The sequence below is a fragment of the Mus musculus genome, chromosome 1 (assembly GCF_000001635.26).
Source record: "Mus musculus strain C57BL/6J chromosome 1, GRCm38.p6 C57BL/6J".
In the NCBI taxonomy this organism is placed as follows: domain Eukaryota; kingdom Metazoa; phylum Chordata; class Mammalia; order Rodentia; family Muridae; genus Mus; species Mus musculus.
In genome coordinates this window covers 37024031-37042454 of record NC_000067.6, presented here as the reverse complement: position 1 = coordinate 37042454, position 18424 = coordinate 37024031, and the positions used below count along the sequence as shown (strand labels likewise).

At 42.7% G+C, this 18424-nt stretch overlaps 1 protein-coding gene across 9 annotated transcripts in view; it reads right to left on the bottom strand.

Moving 5' to 3' along the window:
• Vwa3b (von Willebrand factor A domain containing 3B) overlaps positions 1-13297 on the bottom strand; it is a 158451-nt gene extending 145154 nt beyond the window's left edge. For 2 of the 9 annotated variants that reach the window (XR_001778869.2, XR_001778872.2), the window contains exons 1-3: positions 13027-13289; positions 6587-6818; positions 66-160 (exon numbers count right to left, since the gene is read on the bottom strand). Coding sequence is in view for 6 of the 9 variants with exons in the window: in XM_006496379.2 (XP_006496442.1) it covers positions 66-160; positions 6587-6701 (210 nt within the window). In the remaining 3 variants the exon portion in view is untranslated. Of the gene's footprint in view, positions 1-65; positions 161-6586; positions 6819-9437; positions 9986-13026 lie in introns of those variants that run through there. The other 7 variants (XR_001778870.1, XM_006496379.2, XM_006496380.4 and 4 more) reach the window with 7 other exon arrangements.
• Positions 13298-18424: the final 5127 nt, after the last annotated feature.

Genomic DNA, 18424 nt, shown 5'->3' with positions numbered 1-18424 from the left:
TTAGCCCCTGAGATCTTAATGTGGCCGCAGCCTCTTTCCGTGGGACTGAGGGACCTGTGACTCACGTTGTATAGTCTGCCATCTTCTGCTGTGTAGATCTGTGGGAACAGGCCATCAGCATACCGAGAAGCCACGAGTCTCCTCAAAGAAGTCACATAATCTGTATTTGTATAAAGACAATCAAAACGGCGTATCAGCAAAGACTCTCTTGTTTTTAAACATTTTCCTCAATAATTTGTAATGCTTTGTATTCTGTCCTAAGTCATAAGGTCTCTCAGGAACTATGATAAACATAAGTGCTTATGACATGCAGAAGTCTTGGAAATCATGTGGGGTGGGGTGGAGTTCATTTCCTGCTTCTTTTAGCTAGAACAATTGAGGCAAAGTTCAAAATCACAGCATGAAAACCGTGCTGCCAGGTGGTGGTGGCACACGCCTTTAATCCAGCACTTGGGAGGCAGAGGCCGGTGGGTTTCTGAGTTCGAGGCTAGCCTGGTCTACAAAGTAGGTTCCAGGACAGCCAGGGCTATACAGAGAAACCCTGTCTCGAAAAAATAAAATAAAATAATAATAAATAAATAAATAAGCAAATAAATAAATAAATAAATAAATAAAAACCGTGCTTAACACCTCGAGTCTTACTGAAGGTTTGGACTTAATTTACATAACTTGGGGGGAAAAAATGGGCACGCATGTTAGTCACCATTTTAATCCCAATACCTGGGAAGTAGAAGCAGGAGGATGAGGAGTTCAAAGCCAGCCTGGGTTAAATGCATATGAGGTCATCTCAATAAACCAAAAATATGGGCGTCCACACGCACACACGTAAGCACACCTGACCGACCCCACACGAGCATGAACACTACACATGCACACCACACCACACACATACAAATCAAAGTTTCAAGAGGAAATGTTGTTCTTGTTTTTTAATTAGCCAAGCATAATGAATAAGTATAAAAATTCAACTTAGGGACTACCTACTGCTCAGGTGAAATGAACTGAGTGCGTAATCGATCCAGAGGACCCAAGCATGACGTCAGCGTGACGTCAGCATCACAAGATTTGGCCCGGGCTTGAGAGGGGTAGGTTTGTGGACACTCAGCAGCCAGCTGAAATGCACACTAGGTTCTCTGTCACAGGACTACTGGATTGTTTGCTCAGCTGTGCAAACATTTAGGTACATAGTCTACCTGGCACCCTCTGTGTGTCAGGGCCAATCCAAACTGGACAGGAATACAGCATTCCCTAAGTGCATGTCCAGCCCTTCATGGATCTGTCAGAGACCACAGAGCCTCTGAGGATGAGCTGTGATGGTGGAAGAAGACGAGGTAAGACTTCTCAGAGACATCTTTAGAATGATGACGACATCATTCAAGTTAAGGGATAATTTGGAAAAGTTCTTAATTTTGAACAGGGAGGAAACTAAATAAAGAGCTTAAACTTAGGGATTTCTGTCTTTCCTTTCCTCTTCTCTGTCCTTTCTTTCCTAGGTAAAAGGAAGGGGACTGAAGGGACAAAGGGGGATGGAGCAAAATTATAAGAAATTAGGGAGCTGGAGAGATGGCTCAGCAGTTAAGAGTACTGATTGTTCTTCCAGGGTCCTGAGTTCCCAGCAACCACATGGTGGCTCACAACCACCCGCAATGAGATCTGATGCCCTCTTCTGGTGTGTCTGAAGACAGCTACAGTGTTCTCATATAAAATAAACAAACAAATACATTTTTTAAAAGAAATTAGATATATGGAATGGATTGCTAAGCAAATCAATACAAAGCATTGTGGAGCCATAATCTTACATTGGTAGAAATCTTTATAATTGGTGCAAAATTGAAGTTATCATTTCTTACATTGGTACAGAATTTTTATATTGATACAGATTTAATGTGTGCATTGGTGTAAATTTTTATATTAATATAAAATTTGAAATTAATATTGTTACTCTTGAATAGGCATTGTGAATTTAAGAATACAAAGCTTAGACCCAGTCCTTCTGATAGCTGCTATTATAAACTGTTTAGGATGATTAAGTAACACAAATTAAGCACCAGATAGTAAACTCATGGTTACATTAGATTCTGATTTGATTATAGTAAGGTGCTTTCAATATTATTCAATTAGAAATAGCTAAGAAATAGCACCTTACACAATAATAGTGGGAGACTTCAACACCTCACTCTCATCAATGGACAGATCATGGAAACACAAACTAAACAGAGACACATTGAAACTAACAGAAATTATGGACCAAATGGATTTAACAGATATCTATAGAATATTTCAACCTAAGACAAAAGAATATACCTACTTCTCAGAACCTCATAGTACCTTCTCCATATAATCTGTGGAAAAACAGGCCTCAACAGATACAAGAAGATTGAAATAATCCCCTGCATCCTATCAGACCACCACAGACTAAGGCTGGTCTTCAATAGCAACAAAAATACCAAAAAGCCCATATACACATGGAAGCTGAGCAATGCCTTACCCAATGATAACTTGGTCAAGGAAGAAATAAAGAAATTAAAGACTTTTTAGAATTTAATGGAAATGGAGGCACAACATACCCAAACTTATGGGACACAATGAAAGCAATGCTAAGAGGAAAACTCATAGCTCTAAGTGCCTCCAAAAAGAAACTGGAGAGAGCAGGTAGTGGTGGTGCATGCCTTTAATCCTAGCACACGGGAGGCAGAGGCAGGCAGAATTCTGGGTTCGAGGCCAGCCTGGTCTACAAAGTGAGTTCCAGGATAGCCAGGACTATACAGAGAAACCCTGTCTCAAAAAACAAACAAACAACAAACAAAAACCCTGAGTTTTGGGCTGGAGAGATGGCTCAGCGGTTAAGAGCACTGACTGCTCTTCCAGAGGTCATGAGTTCAATTCCCAGCAACCACATGGTGGCTCACAACCATCTGTAATGGGATCAGATGCCCTCTTCTGGTGTGTCTGAAGACAGTTAGAGTGTACTCATATACATAAAATAAATAAAACTTAAAAAAATAAAAAGAAAAGAAACTGGAGAGAGCATACACTACCAGCTTAACAAAACACCTAAAGCTCTAGAACAAGAAGAAGCAAACACACTCAAGAGGAGTAGATGTCAGGAAATAATCAAACTCAGGGCTAAAATCAACCAAGTAGAAACAAAAAGAACTATACAAAGAATCAACAAAACCAGGAACTGGTTCTTTGAGAAAATCAACAAAATAGATAAACCCTTAGCCAGACTAACCAGAGGGCACAGAGACAGTATCCAAATTAACAAAATCAGAAATGAAAAGGAAGATGGAACAACAGAAACTGAGGAAATTTTAAAAAATCATCAGATCCTACTACAAAAACTCAACAAACCGGGAAAATCTGGATGAGATGGACAATTTTCTAGACAGATACCAAAATACCAAAGTTAAATCAGGATCAGATAAACCATCTAAACAGTCCCATAACCCATAAAGAAATAGAAGCAGTCATTAAAAGTCTCCCAACCAAAAAAAAAAAAAAAAAAGCCCAGGACCAGATGGGTTTAGTGCCAAATTCTGTCAGACCTTCAAAGAAGGCATAATACCAACACTCTTCAAACTATTCCACAAAATAGAAACAGAAGGAACACTATCCAATTCATTCTATGAAGCCGCAGTTATGCTGTGTATTCTCCCTTGGAGATGGAACAGTAGTCCCAAGATATGGCCCAGGACTGCAGCCAAGTCTTATGACTTGCCCCTGACTTCCTCATACACCTGAAAATAAGCCACGTCCATCGTGAGAGCTGTGCAGGCGCACCATGACACAAGATCAGGCCATTTGACGGAGGCCAATGAACTGAGATTACGCGGACTGGGCTGATGGGGCGTGGTTGAGGGGTTATATAAGGGATTGCAATTGGGGGCTAAAGGGAGATTCCTGTTTGCATGTTAAGAGATTCCTGCTTGCATGTTGAAAGGTTCCTGAATAAACTGCTTTGAGAAGAACACTGTGTCCTCACTCATTTCTGCTGGTCGAAGACAGAAGCGACATCCATCTAATCAGGAACTTGTCATAATTTCCTTTCACAGAGGACATCCTAAGATTTTTTTTTTCTAGTTCTATCATGTTTAAAGTTCCAAATAGATTTTTTGTTTGTTTGTTTGTTTGTTTTTTTGAGACAGGGTTTCTCCGTATAGCCCTGGCTGTCCTGGAATTCACTCTGTAGACCAGGATGGCCTTGAACTCAGAAATCTGCCTGCCTCTGCCTCCCAAGTGCTGGGATTAAAGGCATATGCCACCAATGCCCAGCTCCAAATAGATTTTAAAAACTGGTTGAGTGCATATTACTTTTAGCTTCAAAAGATACCATGTATATTTAAGAGGCACTTAACTATTAAAAACTATTTTGATGACTTAAAAAATGTCAATACTGAGTTGTATATTTTAAAATAAATTTTATTAGTTTAATAAAAAAAGAAAGAAATAGCTAGGAGTAGTCAAGGTTGAATAGTTCAGATATACTTTATATACATGGATAGTCTTCAAAAACAACAGAAATCCACAGATGATGTCATTTAAAATCATTTCATTATTAATAGAAACTTTGACTAGGAGACATATCTGCTCCTGACAGTAACCCCTTCATGGTTCAAAAAAGATACTAAACATCAGAACCTCCATATGGAGTTGCTCCAGTTGTGACAAGTTAGCCACTGGGCAACAATTGCCCTAATTCATCTGTAGACAAAAGAATACTGTTCAGGAAAGGACAAAAGATGCAGGATAGTAGACAGCTTAGCTCTGCCAAACAGGGTAAGCTAGTCCTTCATAATAATTCCTGCTACACTTAAAGTCTGTCAGATGTTTCAGGGGGCCAGAAAGCCGAAGACAGATGTGCCCATGTTTCGAGGTCCAGGTAGTCAGCTGTCTTTACAAAATGTCTAAGTTTGGGGAGCTATGTTTTTGTGCTTCCTATATATTCAGGTAATACTTAAGTTGTTCTAGGATCTCTGACAGGGTTGAAGAGTAGTTATAGTCTCATAATCAAAATTAAGCTGTTTAGCACTAAGGAAGATAATCTAGATTTGAAAGTGTGGTTTTCAGATGGTAATGCAAGTTAAAATCCCAACATAATTCAGGTATAGAATAGTAAACTCCTTATCCATAATATGATAGATGTTAGAGTAATGTAGCTACATTGACAAAATTGATGGACTGGACATTATCAGTGTATAGCATACCATATAGTTCACATAAAATCATCTTTTCAAATCTAGAACATCTTTAATGTTAAACAACTTGAGTTTTTTATAACTAGTCTTCAACCCTGTCAGAGATTTGAAGAGGAATTAAATATTACCTGAGTCTGCAGGAAGCACAAAGACACAGCTTTCAAACTATACAAATGATAGAGACAGCTGTTCACCTGGACAGTTCCCAACATTTCTCATAATGAGAGATCCTGTCTCATAAACAAACAAACAAACAAACAAATAAATAAATAAGAGGGCTATAGAAATGCTTCATTAGGTAAAGACACTTGCCACCAAACTCAGAGACCTGAGGGCCCCCAGTACCCACAGATGAAGGAAGGGCACTGCTCCCCACAGGTTGTCTTCTGGCTGCCATATACTTCATTCCCCAGCTAAATACATAAAATATAATCTAAGTATTTTTGGTTTAGGTTTTGGTTTTGTTTGTTTGCTGTTTTGTTTTGCTTGAGGCAGGGCCTACTATGTAGCCCATGTCCTGGAACTCTCTGTGTACACCAGGGTGAACTCACAGAGATCTACCTGCTTCTGCCTCCCAAGTACAGGGATTAAGGCATGCACCACCTCACTCAGCCAAAAAAGAAAAGAAAAGAAAAGAAAAGAAAAGAAAAGAAAAGAAAAGAAAAGAAAAGAAAAGGAAAGGAACCATTTATGCAAATGAATTATTTCTTCTAACTAGCCACAAAATTCTAGTATTTTATTTACAAGCTGTAGGCCTAGATTTGTCTAAACAAAAGGCTCCATCTCTTATGATAATAAACAACATACAGTAGGAACAAATTAAAAGCAATTATGAACGGTATTAGGAGTTACATTTATAATGTCCAATCCAACAAGTATGAGACAATTACAGAAGTTATTAAGTGGCAGTTACGTCCATAATATCCAGTCCATTTATATTCACAGAGTGGGGAGAGAGCAGACCAAAAGTTTGCTGGATGTCGATGGTTACCAGCCTAATCATGAAAGTAGTGATATCCTCCTCTGGCCTACACATACACACACACAAACACACACACTCACACACACATACCCGCACGCGTGCACATGCACACATCACATACACATGCATGCACACACATATACACACATGCACACTCATGCATGCACACACACATGCATGCACACACACATGCACACACCACATACACATGCATGCACACACACATATACACATACACGAATGAAGTGAGGCAGTACTGCGTAACTACAGTTGTATTTCTCTATGATGTGCATATATTGGGTTAGAGCATCGCATCTGCCAGCAAATACCCTGACAGGTATTTGCCCGTGGCTTCTGAGGGGCTGAGGAAGCCTGCCTGATGGAGGGCCATCAGGGAGCACCGTACCTTCACTCTGTGGGAATCCGATCTGTGATAAGATCTGCTTCAAGGTCAGCTTCTTGCTCTTTAGCCCATGCAACTGAAGCCATCTCTCCGATGAAAGGAGACTCTGCTCTGCCATGCAGTCCTGGTCTTGTTCAGTCGCTCCTGCCTCTGCGCCTACTACTCTGAGACAATATGGAAACGTGATCCTGATTCCCCCATCTCTAAATCAAGACCCTGAGTCACAAGGAGCCACCTGAAAGGAAAACTGTCAAACTCAGGACTCCTGAAAACAGGACAGGGTGGGGATCTAACATCAACATTGAGATTGACTTATTATAAAATACAGTATACTCATGAAATAGAATTGTGTTTACCCGTTAAACTTACAGTATAGATGCATACTACCAAATGCTATCCATATATTTATGCTGTGAAACATCAGAAATATAAAACACACTACTACAGTAGAAATGTGTGCAATTTTGCCTTTTCCGTTGTGTCTCAGTTTTCGCATTATTCGGACATTTCGAAAGTGGGGTTTTACTTTTATAATTAGAAAAATACAAGACTCTTCCATTTTATAAAATAAAACCTGTCCCCATAAGCCACATTGCACATCTGCATGCTAATTATATTCACACAGAATATTTTGAGCCCAAGAAGGATAAACAAGATAAAAGCCTGGGGTGGGCTAGCTACCTGGGAGGCAATGGCAGACAGCAGCAGCTCGGCCACACTGGAACACAAGGGTCTATACTCAGATGCTTTGCTTTCTAAGGCTTCTTTCTAAAATTGGACTTCATCATTCTGGCTGATGGAACCAGCTGTTCTGGGATCAACTGGACTCAAGGCAATATGCAGCATATTAAACTCATATCAACTGGTCTAAATATAGCTAGTTTACACAAGAGGAAGCGACTGCCCCAACTATAATACAATATCTTAACCTGCTCACCACAAATGGGCGGGGCCTGAGAATGGGAACAAGGATAACCTTGGAAGACCAGGGTTCACCAATTGTATCAATAACTGGGTGGCAGCTAGACGGTTTTAATTACAGTGTATTCAATGTTCAGTGTTTAAAACTGTTCCCTAGGGGGCTGGAGAGATAGCTCAGTGGTTAAGAGCACTGACTGCTCTTCCAGAGGTCCTGAGTTCAATTCCCAGCAACCACATGGTGGCTCACAACCATCTGTAAAGGGATCTGATGCCCTCTTCTGGTGTGTCTGAAGACAGCCACAGTATACTCATATACATAAAATAAATTAATAAATCTAAAAAAAAAAAAAAGAAAAGAGAATTGTTTCCTAAGACCGCAAAGCCTTTTTAGTAACAAATATACTTTCCTTTCCAGTTTCTAAAATTTGATTCTAGGGATTGAAGAGACGGATCTGCTATTACAAGTGATCCTTACCGATCCTAAGGATGGGGATTTAGATCCTAACATCTTAGCAAGAAGCCAAGGATGTACCCCTAAATTCTCACATATACTTACACACACACACACAGTGCACATGTGAAAATAAATCTTTTAAAAACATAGAAATAGGGCTGGGGGATGACTCAGTGGTTAAGAGCACTGACTGCTCTTCCCAAGGTCCTGAGTTCAGATCCCAGCAACCACAGGGTGGCTCACTACCACCTGTAATGAAATCTGACGCCCTCTTCAGCTACAGTGTACTTGTGTATAATAATAAGTAAATCTTTTTTTTAAAAAAAAAAAACCATAGAAATAAAAAATAAATAAAACTCAAATTCTTCAGAAGTCTTGGTGTTATGACAGGTCAGATACAAAGTCAGGTGGCCCCAAGCCAGGGATGTTTTGAGAAAAGTTATTGCATGAATAGCAAGCTCTTAACACTATGACACATAGAGTACAGTAAACATTCTCACGGCAACCTTAGGACATAGAGAGATGTCTCCGAGGTTAAGAACATGTTCTGCTCTTCCAGAGGACCCAAGTTTGGGTCCCAGCACCCACACTGGATGGCTCACTATGCCTTTAGCTTCAGCTCTAGGGGAATCCAACAACTTCTTCTGGCCTCCAAGAGCAGTGCATTCATATTCATTAACCCATACTCTGACACACCTGTATACGTGTCATTAAAATTTTTTTAATTTTTTATTAGGTATTTTCCTCATTTACATTTCCAATGCTATCCCAAAAGTCCCCCATACCCACCCCCCACTCCCCTACCCACCCACTCCCCCTTTTTGGCCCTGGCGTTCCCCTGTACTGGGGCATATAAAGTTTGCAAGTTCAATGGGCCTCTCTTTCCAGTGATGGCCGACTAGGCCATCTTTTGATACATATACAGCTAGAGACAAGAGCTCCGGGGTACTGGTTAGTTTATATTGTTGTTCCACCTTAGGATTGCAGATCCCTTCAGCTCCTTGGGTACTTTCTCTAGCTCCTCCATTGGGGGCCCTGTGATCCATCCAATAGCTTACTGTGAGCATCCAGTCATTAAAATTTTTAATTTAATTTTTAAAAATCAATCCAAAACAACCTTACAAGGTAGACATGACTCTTCTTCTCATTTTCCTAATAAGGAGACCAACACAGGGAGCTAACAGGCTGTCTCACAATCTTATAGCTGATAGAAGGGCTGACTAAGAATCTGACCCAGGCCCCTGCACTCTCCAGCCTGCCCTCTGTGACTGTTATTACAGTAGGAACAAACACCCACAGCACCCTGCTTTTGCTGAGGAACCCCAGGCCTTGAAACTTTAAAGAACGTTTTCATAGGTTCTGTGATAGTCAGTGAGCAGCAGGATCCAAGTTCTAAGCCAGTCTTAGCCAGTCTGTTACCATTAGAGCCACCACGTGCACTCTAGTATGCCTCCCTGGTCCCCAGGCAAAAGCACTAACCTTGAGTCTCATAGCACAAGCTCAGCTGCCAGCTGTTAAAGATAATGATTCCATGTTGATGGTTTTGGGAACCTGTACTGTCCACTGAGGGTCACTTCCAAAGGTCTACAAATCCATAGGGTTGGAGACACTCTGCCCTCATGACAACAAGGTTGGTTACAAGGCTCATTTTGATGAGTATGTGACAAGGTGATTTGAAGAGCATCATGATTGGGGGAAACATAAAAATCGAGTTCAGTGTGAGACAGGAGTGATGTTACATGCCTATAATGTCAGCACTCAGGAGACTGAGGCAGGAGGATTGAGAATTGGGGGGCCATCTGAGATACACGGTGAGACTGTGTTTCAGAAAAACAAAACTCAAAACAACAACAAAAAATCCCTAACAAACTTCCGCTGTCCTGCTACTATAGGAACTGACTTCACCCCTCTAGACTAACACACCTGTATGACGACATATCTGCCAGAGGCTGCTGCCAAGAACAAATGTACTCCAAGCACATTTTTGTGTGCATGTGTGTGCACGATGTATTGGTATATACATATGCATGTGAGTGTGAGTGTGTGTGTGTGTGTGTGTGTGTATGAGTGTGTGTGAGTGTGAATGTGTGTGTGTTTGTTTGTGTGTGCATATGGAGACCAGAGGCCAAAGCTGGTGGCTTCACAAGTCACTCTCAACCTTACTGTTTGAGACAGGATCTCTCATTAAGCCTGGAGCTCACTGGCTGGCTAAACTAGCTAGCCACGGCACTACAGGAAGCCTCCTGTATCTGCCACACAAGGCTGGCATTGCAGGTGGTGCCACTTCGCATAGCTCTTTACACAGGTGCCGAGGATGTAAACTTGGATGCTTATGTTCCAACAGCAGGTACTCTACTAACTGACCCTTCCCCACCCCTCCAAGAATTTTTCTAAGCCCTAATATCCAATTCTACTGGACTGTGAAGTTTAGAACATATCAGAGAGCAGACAAATATGGCTTATCCTGCTTTTAGAGATCTGTCTACGGAGACAGTAGCAAGATCTGGCCTCTGTTGTTCCTATAGAAACAAGAGAAGCTAAGAAAAATAACCTGGCTAATCTCTCTCTTCCCACAAGCATACCTCCTCCATTCTTCTCGCTGGGGGTATTTACTTGCTTTAGATTTTTAAAGGGGAGGTTTTTATACAAACTTCCCTAGTAAGGTTTTCTCACAGACTTTCATAACCGTAAAGACTGGTTAGAAGACTCATGCCTTTGGCTTTCAAGCCAAAGAAAAACATTCTTTAATTTGCTTACATTTTCAGTTAAATTGAAATGGACACATGCTTGGATCCTTTACAAAGCAATTGAATTCTCCAACTTTGTGACAACACAAGTCCCAGCCTCTATGGGGACTTGGGTGACTTTTTTAAAGTTAATTTTTAAGATGAGACTGGCTTTATCAGATCTGAGAGGATGTCTGAGTCATTCAAATTCAGATCTTTGCCTTGGGGGTTTATAGCCTGAGGATACTTAGAAAGTGAAGCTGCAGCCAGAGAATAAGAGGAAAGAAATGGAGAAAATGTGTCTCCCAGCAGGGAATGAAGAGCTAGGAAGCCTGAGGATTGGAGACTTCGATGCCTGTGTGGAGACTGTCTCCCTTCACTAACCCTCTAAAGCTACCTGAGCAACTCTACCTTTTGAAAAGTTTGCATTTGTGTCTGTATGTCTGTCTTTTTGCCATATGTGTGCAGCATCCCTTGGACTCTCTGGAGTTGGAATTACAAACAGAGAACCAAAATTGGGCCCTCTGGAAGCACAGCTACTCTTTTTAACCTTGAGTGTCTCCCCAGCCACCAAAGCCTACTTTTTGCTTTGAGGCTTCATCCTTGTAGCCTCAGACCCAGGTCTGTCCTCTCTAGACTAAGCAGAAGTTTGGTTGCTACCAGGACAAACTACATGAATGCCCCCGCCACATTACTGTATAACAGGCACTACCTATACTATTGAGATGGATTAAATCAGCCACTCATAGCAGCTGAGAAAATCCTGATTGTTCTCAAACAAGGCAAAGATCGGGTCCTAGAAAAGTTATGATCAGGAAGTAGCTATCCTTTTAAACACAAGACACATTGTTTTCTGGGTGTGGCTATGCTATCTATTTTCTGTGGTTACTTGGGAGTTTCCTCTGAGGCAGAGAGGATACATACTGGCAAGGTCTGCTTTATAGTGTGCAATAATGTTACCAGTGGTAAGGTTTTTGTTTTGGTTTGGGTTTTGGTATTTTGAGACAGAGTCTGACTACATAGCTCAGACCAGGCTTGACCTTGTGGCATTCTTTGCTGCAGCCTCCTGAGTGCTGGGATTACAAGTATATATACCACCACCTCTGGTTGTCCGCAGTCCTAAAAACTTGGAGTTGTCCATCGAGCCATTGAGTGCCAGGGACAGGCAAAGCTCCCAGGACAGCAGGAAGATTAAGATGGATAAGACCTTTCATCCCAACACTTAGGAAACTGAGGCAGGAGGACTGGGATCACGCTAAGAGCCCTTCTTTGTCGGCTGCTATGCACCTGCCCATAGTGAGAAGCCAAGAACAATCCAGTCACTGTTCTTACAAGCCCTGGACCAGAGTCTAACTTAGACTCTATTAATTCAATTTGGATCCTTGGTAAACGTATGATCAACACCTCCAATCTTCATCCTTGCTAGTTTCTAAAAAAAGAAATCTGTGCATGGGGGAGGGAGGGAGGGAGTAGTATGGAGGGGTAGGAGATGGGGAGGTATGTTGTGGGAGTTCTGAACTCTGATTCTTCTGGGAAGAAAGGAAGCTGGGATGAAGTTCCCTGATGTATCCTGTTACAATTCTTAACAGTCTTATTCTTTCTATCCTTAAAAGGCAAAGCTAGGCTAAGAGCATCGCCTCAGATAAACGTGGGCAGGGTTAAGGGATTGAAATGGTCTGTGGGACACACTGTTGAGAACAGGACCAAGAATTGAAAACTGGGCTCGTGGGGTGGGGGTGGGGCTGTTAGGTCATCGCCGAGAAGAAAAGAAATGGAGAACTTCTGAGAAGATTAGAAGAACAACTACATGAGGTTAAAAGTCCATATTAGAAAGTGAAAGTGATGTGAATGCCCCCAAAAACCAAGAGGCAAGCAGAGGCTTTCTCCAGACTCAAACCTTTCACTCAAGAAGATCGCTTTGAGTTTGGATTGTTAAGTTTTGATCATTGCTTCTCAGAAATGAGTTTCTAATATACTGATCAGTATGCTATGTCCTCTGACTAACTTTGGCCTCTGGATAGACAAGCATTAGGGAGCTGAGCTTCTGCAAAGAGTGGGGGTGGGGGGAGAGCCCTGGGTAAGAAGGGCTCGCACACGTCTGCGACTTTGACTCTGAAATCCAGCTCTCAAGTGGGTGCGGCCTGGCCACTGCCCTTTCCCAGCAGAAGCGAGGTCCAGCTCGGAAATTACAAACTTGTTTTTTCCCTCACACAACCAGTTGGAAACCTGGAAGATCTGGTCTAGAAGGATGGTATCCCCCACTTAGTAAGTAATCTGTCAGTTGCGAGGCCAGGCGGCTTGCGTGCGTCAGCGACCCTCCCACCCTCCAGGGCCTCACTAACCAGAGCAGGAGGTGGGCGCGGCCAGCATCCCACTGCTGGACAAGGCTGTGACTCCCCCTGATGCTGGCGAAGGGTCCCCGCCTCGGGCACAGAGTTGCGGGAGTCCAGTTTCTGTTGACAACCACATCGCTGCAGTTGCTAAGACACCGCCAATCACAGCGTGGCTCGGGATCCGGCCCCGCCCACCAATGAGCCCCTCAGAGGGAGTAAAGAGATGATGGGGACTGCGAAGAAACTGGATGTTGGTGTTGCAAAACCAATTTGGTCCACCCGGAAAGAGAGCAGCCTAAGGCTCGTCCTCTGCGCCTGACCCTGGGAAAGTTGACAGCGGCAAATATTAGAGATTAGGTTAACAAATATTCAGATGGGCAGAAAAGCAGACGACTGCCCGCTGAAGGAAGCCTGTTCTCTCGATTTACTTCCGGCAGATTACCGCAGCCCGCGCCTTTTGTTTTGATTTCTCCCTCGGTATTATAAAGAGATCCTTTCTTCATTGCGTCTTTAAGGGAAGGAAACCTAGAGTTGGAGCGGTTCGTTACAGGTGCTCAGCTAGAAGGGGTGGTCAGATGAGCGTTCACAGTTTTGCCAGATTGTAACTTTGGACACAAGAGCTGCCAGGATCAAAAAAAAAAAAAAAAAAAAAAAAAAAAAAAGATTGTGAATAAAACCTCCTGGAGAGGAGGGGGGAGGGAAGCTGTGTCCGCAGAGACTGATTTTGACTGATTAGAATTTCAGTTCTGCAGAGAGGTTAGAATGTTGCTGTTCTGAAGGCTAATTGCCTTATCTTGGGCCAGTTCTAACCCCTCTTGGAGAGCCATTCCTTGCCCACTTCTGTGACCAAACTAACCTCTTGTGACTAAAAGATAGACGGACAACTAGCCTCCACCAATCCAAAGGCTAAGAATGTCCCACAGCATCTTGAAAAGCTTTCCCCACTCTCACCGTGCCTGCTTCTCTGGTGTGCCCTCCAAGGTACTTTAAATTTATCATGATTTGTGACTTTCTTTGTTCTATGAAAAGTTCATGAAACTGCTTCCACGTTGGAACATGGAGTTTGGGGTAAACTAAATCTGTGTTGTACAGGGCCACAGCTATTCAAAATGGCTCCAGAACAGGCTTGCTTATACCCTCTAAGCTGAGAGCTGTGGTTTTTGCAAATCTACAGGTAGTACTCCTATAGGGATTCGGTACTGCACTCTACCTAATGCTTATTTAGTCTTGCCTTACAAGCATACAGATGGCTCAAAATGCAAACCTGCCATTCTTCAAGCAATCACACTCACACAAAAATGTGCTTATGAAAATCTATAAGTAAAAGATTCTATAAGGGCTGGAGAGATGGCTCAGAGGTTGAGAGCACTGATTATTTTTTCAAAGGTCCCGAGTTCGATTTCCAGCACCCACATGGTGGCTAACATCTATAATGAGATCTGATGCCCTCTTCTGAAGTGCAGGCAGAACACTGTGTACATAATAAATAAATAAATAAATAAATAAATCTTTTTTTTAAAAGAGTCTAGAGTAAGCCACATGAAGCAAACCAATAAGCAGCATCCTTCCGTGGCCTCTGCATCAGCTCCTGCCTTTGCATCGGCTCCTGCCTCCAGCTTCCAGACCTGCTTGAGTTCCTGTCCTGACTTCCTCCAGTGATGTAGTATGATCTGGAAGTGTAAGCCAAATAACCCTCCCCTCCCCCCCAAAAAAAGATTCTATAAGCCAAGTTTTGCCTTAATGTTTGAATATTAAATTGTGTTTTATATTTTTAAATTGAAGAGCTGGCCTTGAGTTTTTGTAAACATATATACATGTTTGTGTGTGTGTGTGTGTGTGTCTGCACATGTGTGTGGTGGGTGGAAGTCAGAGAAATCTTGTGGGAACTGACTCTCTTATTCTACCACATGGTTTCCAGGGAGTAGGATAGGGGGTGTTGAACTCAGGTTGTCAAGTTTGATAGCACCTTTACCTGTCAAGCCACACCAATGGCTCCATTTCTTTTGTTTTCTCATAGTGTTTGAGTCAAAGATCTAATTTAAAAAAAAATAACTAACATTAGAAACAATTCTCTCTTCAACAGAGAAGTCTACTGTATCCTCAGGGATTAATTTTTCTTCATTCCTTTGTTGCCTTAGTGATTTTTAAAAGTACTGAAGGTTCGATCCTTAATCATAAATCATTCTGTAGAGTTGTTTGAATGCACAGCTTTGGCGATACAGAGAGCAGCTTCGATTCACACCACCAACGTTAAAATTCCAAAGCCAAACAACTTAAACCAGCCACACTTACCAAAACCACAATCATCCTGCTGCCCACACCCTGCCAAACCAATATTCCTGGGCCATGCTGGTGACAAAGGACAGAGAGTCCACTGTACTCTCTCAGCACTCTCACTAAGCACTCTGACTTTACCTCCACCCACGCTCGCTCTCCTTCCTGGGACATTTGCCACAGTCACTGTGGTCAACCGGGGCCCCTTAGATTAACATGACTATAACACACATGCTAATCAAAACAACAACAACATTAGAGGGCCAGAGAGGTGGCTCAGCAGTTAAGAGCACTTGCTCTTCCAGAGGTCCTGAGTTCAATTCCCAACAACCACATGGTGGTCACAACCATCTATAATGAAATCTGATGCTCTCTTCTGGTGTGTCTGAAGACAGCTACAGTGTGCTCATATACATAAAATAAATAGATAAATCTCTGAAAAAAAAAACCCTTTAGAAATCATTCAAATTATAGACAGCCAAAGGTGTAACTGTTCAAGACTATTTTAAGGTACTTACTGAGTTGAGGGCTATACTCTGGCTTGCTGCAGATGGGCCATGTCACTTTTGTTTACTGGGACAAGATATTCCTTCAACAGCATTGCTCTGACCTTTGACAGATGTATTCAACTCACATTTTGACAAATAACTGGTGGCCTGCTTTCAACCGGCCATTGGCCTCTGTCATAATATTCCTATCCTGAAATAATGCGGTGCCTAACCTGTGGAGTGTACATTCGAAGTCCAGATTCCTCTTTCAGGTCGTCCTTTTTACCTGCTGCCTCCAATCCCAGTCCTCTAAGAGAGACTGGCCCTTAGAGATCCCCACCTCTAAATAAAGATGCCTTAATCAGGCAGCCCTCTTAATAGAGATTGGCACAGTTTTGGGGATAACAACCCCTTGGGCCCTGTAGAAAAGTCTTCTCATGGAAGCCCAGTCTCAGAGCATGACCTGTACTCTTGGCTACTGCCTTCTGACTGTGACAACCCTGGCATTGTTATTTGACCTTTGAGCTGTTTACTTTTCAGGGTGAATGGCTCGCCTTGTTCTTTATAGGAGCCTGTCCCTGACATTGGTTGGACTTACAAATATAATTAGAGTCCTTGGGAGGGAGGGGAGAATGATGAATGAGATGGTGGGAGGCAACTCAGTTTCCCAAACCTAGCAAAAAAGAGAAAAAAAATTAATTAGAAGGGATTCTGAGGATGTGTGAGGAAGACCAGGAATCAAAATTAGAAGGGCTGCTCTGGAAAGGAAGCAGGCTTTGGAGACACAAAGCAGCTCCATGGAGGAGCAATCCTTGCTGAACTAGAACTCTTGGTACAGGTGCTTTGATGATCAGAGATAACCTTGAGAAAGATGGCAGAGGTGCAAGAAGGTGGCGTCCAGACATTTGTGTGTACCTGCTTCTCCATTTCAGAGGGGATTCCAGTCCCAGTGAACCCACTGTCATTAAGTTGAACATATCATAGTTGGAAGTACATCTCATCTACCAAGCTAAGGAGAAAACTTAGTCTACACAGCTAGGGTGTTAGATTTCTTTTATGGTGGTGGGGCTGGCAGTGAGTTGCTGCTCTCCATGTCTGTTGCTACACCTGTAGGAAAACCTGGGAAAAGGTCCAAATTCCCTATCCAAAGTGCAGCTCCTATTAAATGCACTTGACTTTTGCTAAGGCAGTTTAAAAAAATCAAACATCAAGCCATCCTGAGTCAGGGAACACCTGTGCTGTGACCGTGAGTTCAGCATTCATTATTTGGGAAGAGAATGGGTTCCTGGCTCTAGCTGGCTCCTCTCACAAGCAGAGCTCACAGGCACACACCATCCACACTCTTGACAGTTACAATGTTCCCTTCTACTTGAAGGAACTAGCGTTATGAATGGTAACACACACAACTATGGATGACGGCAAGAGACAATACGGCCCGTTCTTATATTAGGAACCTCTAACCCTAGTGCAAGATGACCTGGCTACCCTATGAAGGCACAGGATGTGAGCAAAAGGCTAGAGCCTCTCTGACTTCTGTGTTCAAGTTCCCCTGTATATCCCTTTCTGAGCTGGAACTGTGCTTAAGTGGGAGTAGGAGAGAGAAACCCTGCCTCCGGCCACTCTAGGTTTGATTAGATTATAACTATTTATAGGAAGAGACTGTCTAAGATGAGTAAAAAGAAGCCTTGTTTACTAATCTGTTCTTCTGAAATGGTCCCCCACCCCCAGCCAGTCATGTGACTTGTTCCCTTAGCACAATCAGGCCTTGACAAAAGTCACACAGATGCATCCCACAACATTCGGTCCCCGCGCTTTGCTCAGCTTCCCTGCGTGTTATGTCATCGGTAGTATCTGAATGTTGATAACGTTGCTCATTATCTGTCTTTCTGCTCTAGGACCTGAAGCCCCTGTGTAGCAGAGTTCTCTGTTTTGCTCACTATACAATTGCAGAGCCTAGAGGAGCCTAAATCAGGTTGTTTCTGTGTCTCTGTGTCTGTGTCTGTGTCTGTGTCTGTGTCTGTGTCTGTGTCTGTGTCTGTGTCTGTGTCTGTGTCTGTGTCTGTGTCTGTGTCTGTGTCTGTGTCTGTGTCTGTGTCTGTGTCTGTGTCTGTGTCTGTGTCTGTGTCTGTGTCTGCCTGTGCCTGTGCCTGTGTCTGTGTCTGTGTCTGTGTCTGTGTCTGTCTGTGTCTGTGTCTGCCTGTGCCTGTGCCTGTGCCTGTGTCTGTGTCTGTCTGTGTCTGTGTCTGTGTCTGTGTCTGTGTCTGTGTCTGTGTCTGTGTCTGTGTCTGTGTCTGTGTCTGTGTCTGTGTCTGTGGTGTTGTCTCTCTCTCTCACATATGTGTGAGATGTGCTTGTCTCTACATTCATGTGGAAACCACTGACTGACATCTGGACATCTGGTATCTTCCTTAATGGCTTCTTGTCATAATTAGGGTTACCCAACTATCATGAAACACCATAACCAAAGCAACTTGAAGAGGAAAGAGTTTATTTGGCTTATGTATCCACATCACTGTTCATTATCAAAGGAAGTCAGGATAGGAACTAAACAGGACAGGAATCTGGAGGCAGGAACTGATGCATAGGTCATGGAGGAGAGCTTGCTCTCTTATAGAACCTAGAACCACCATCTCAAGGGTGTCCCC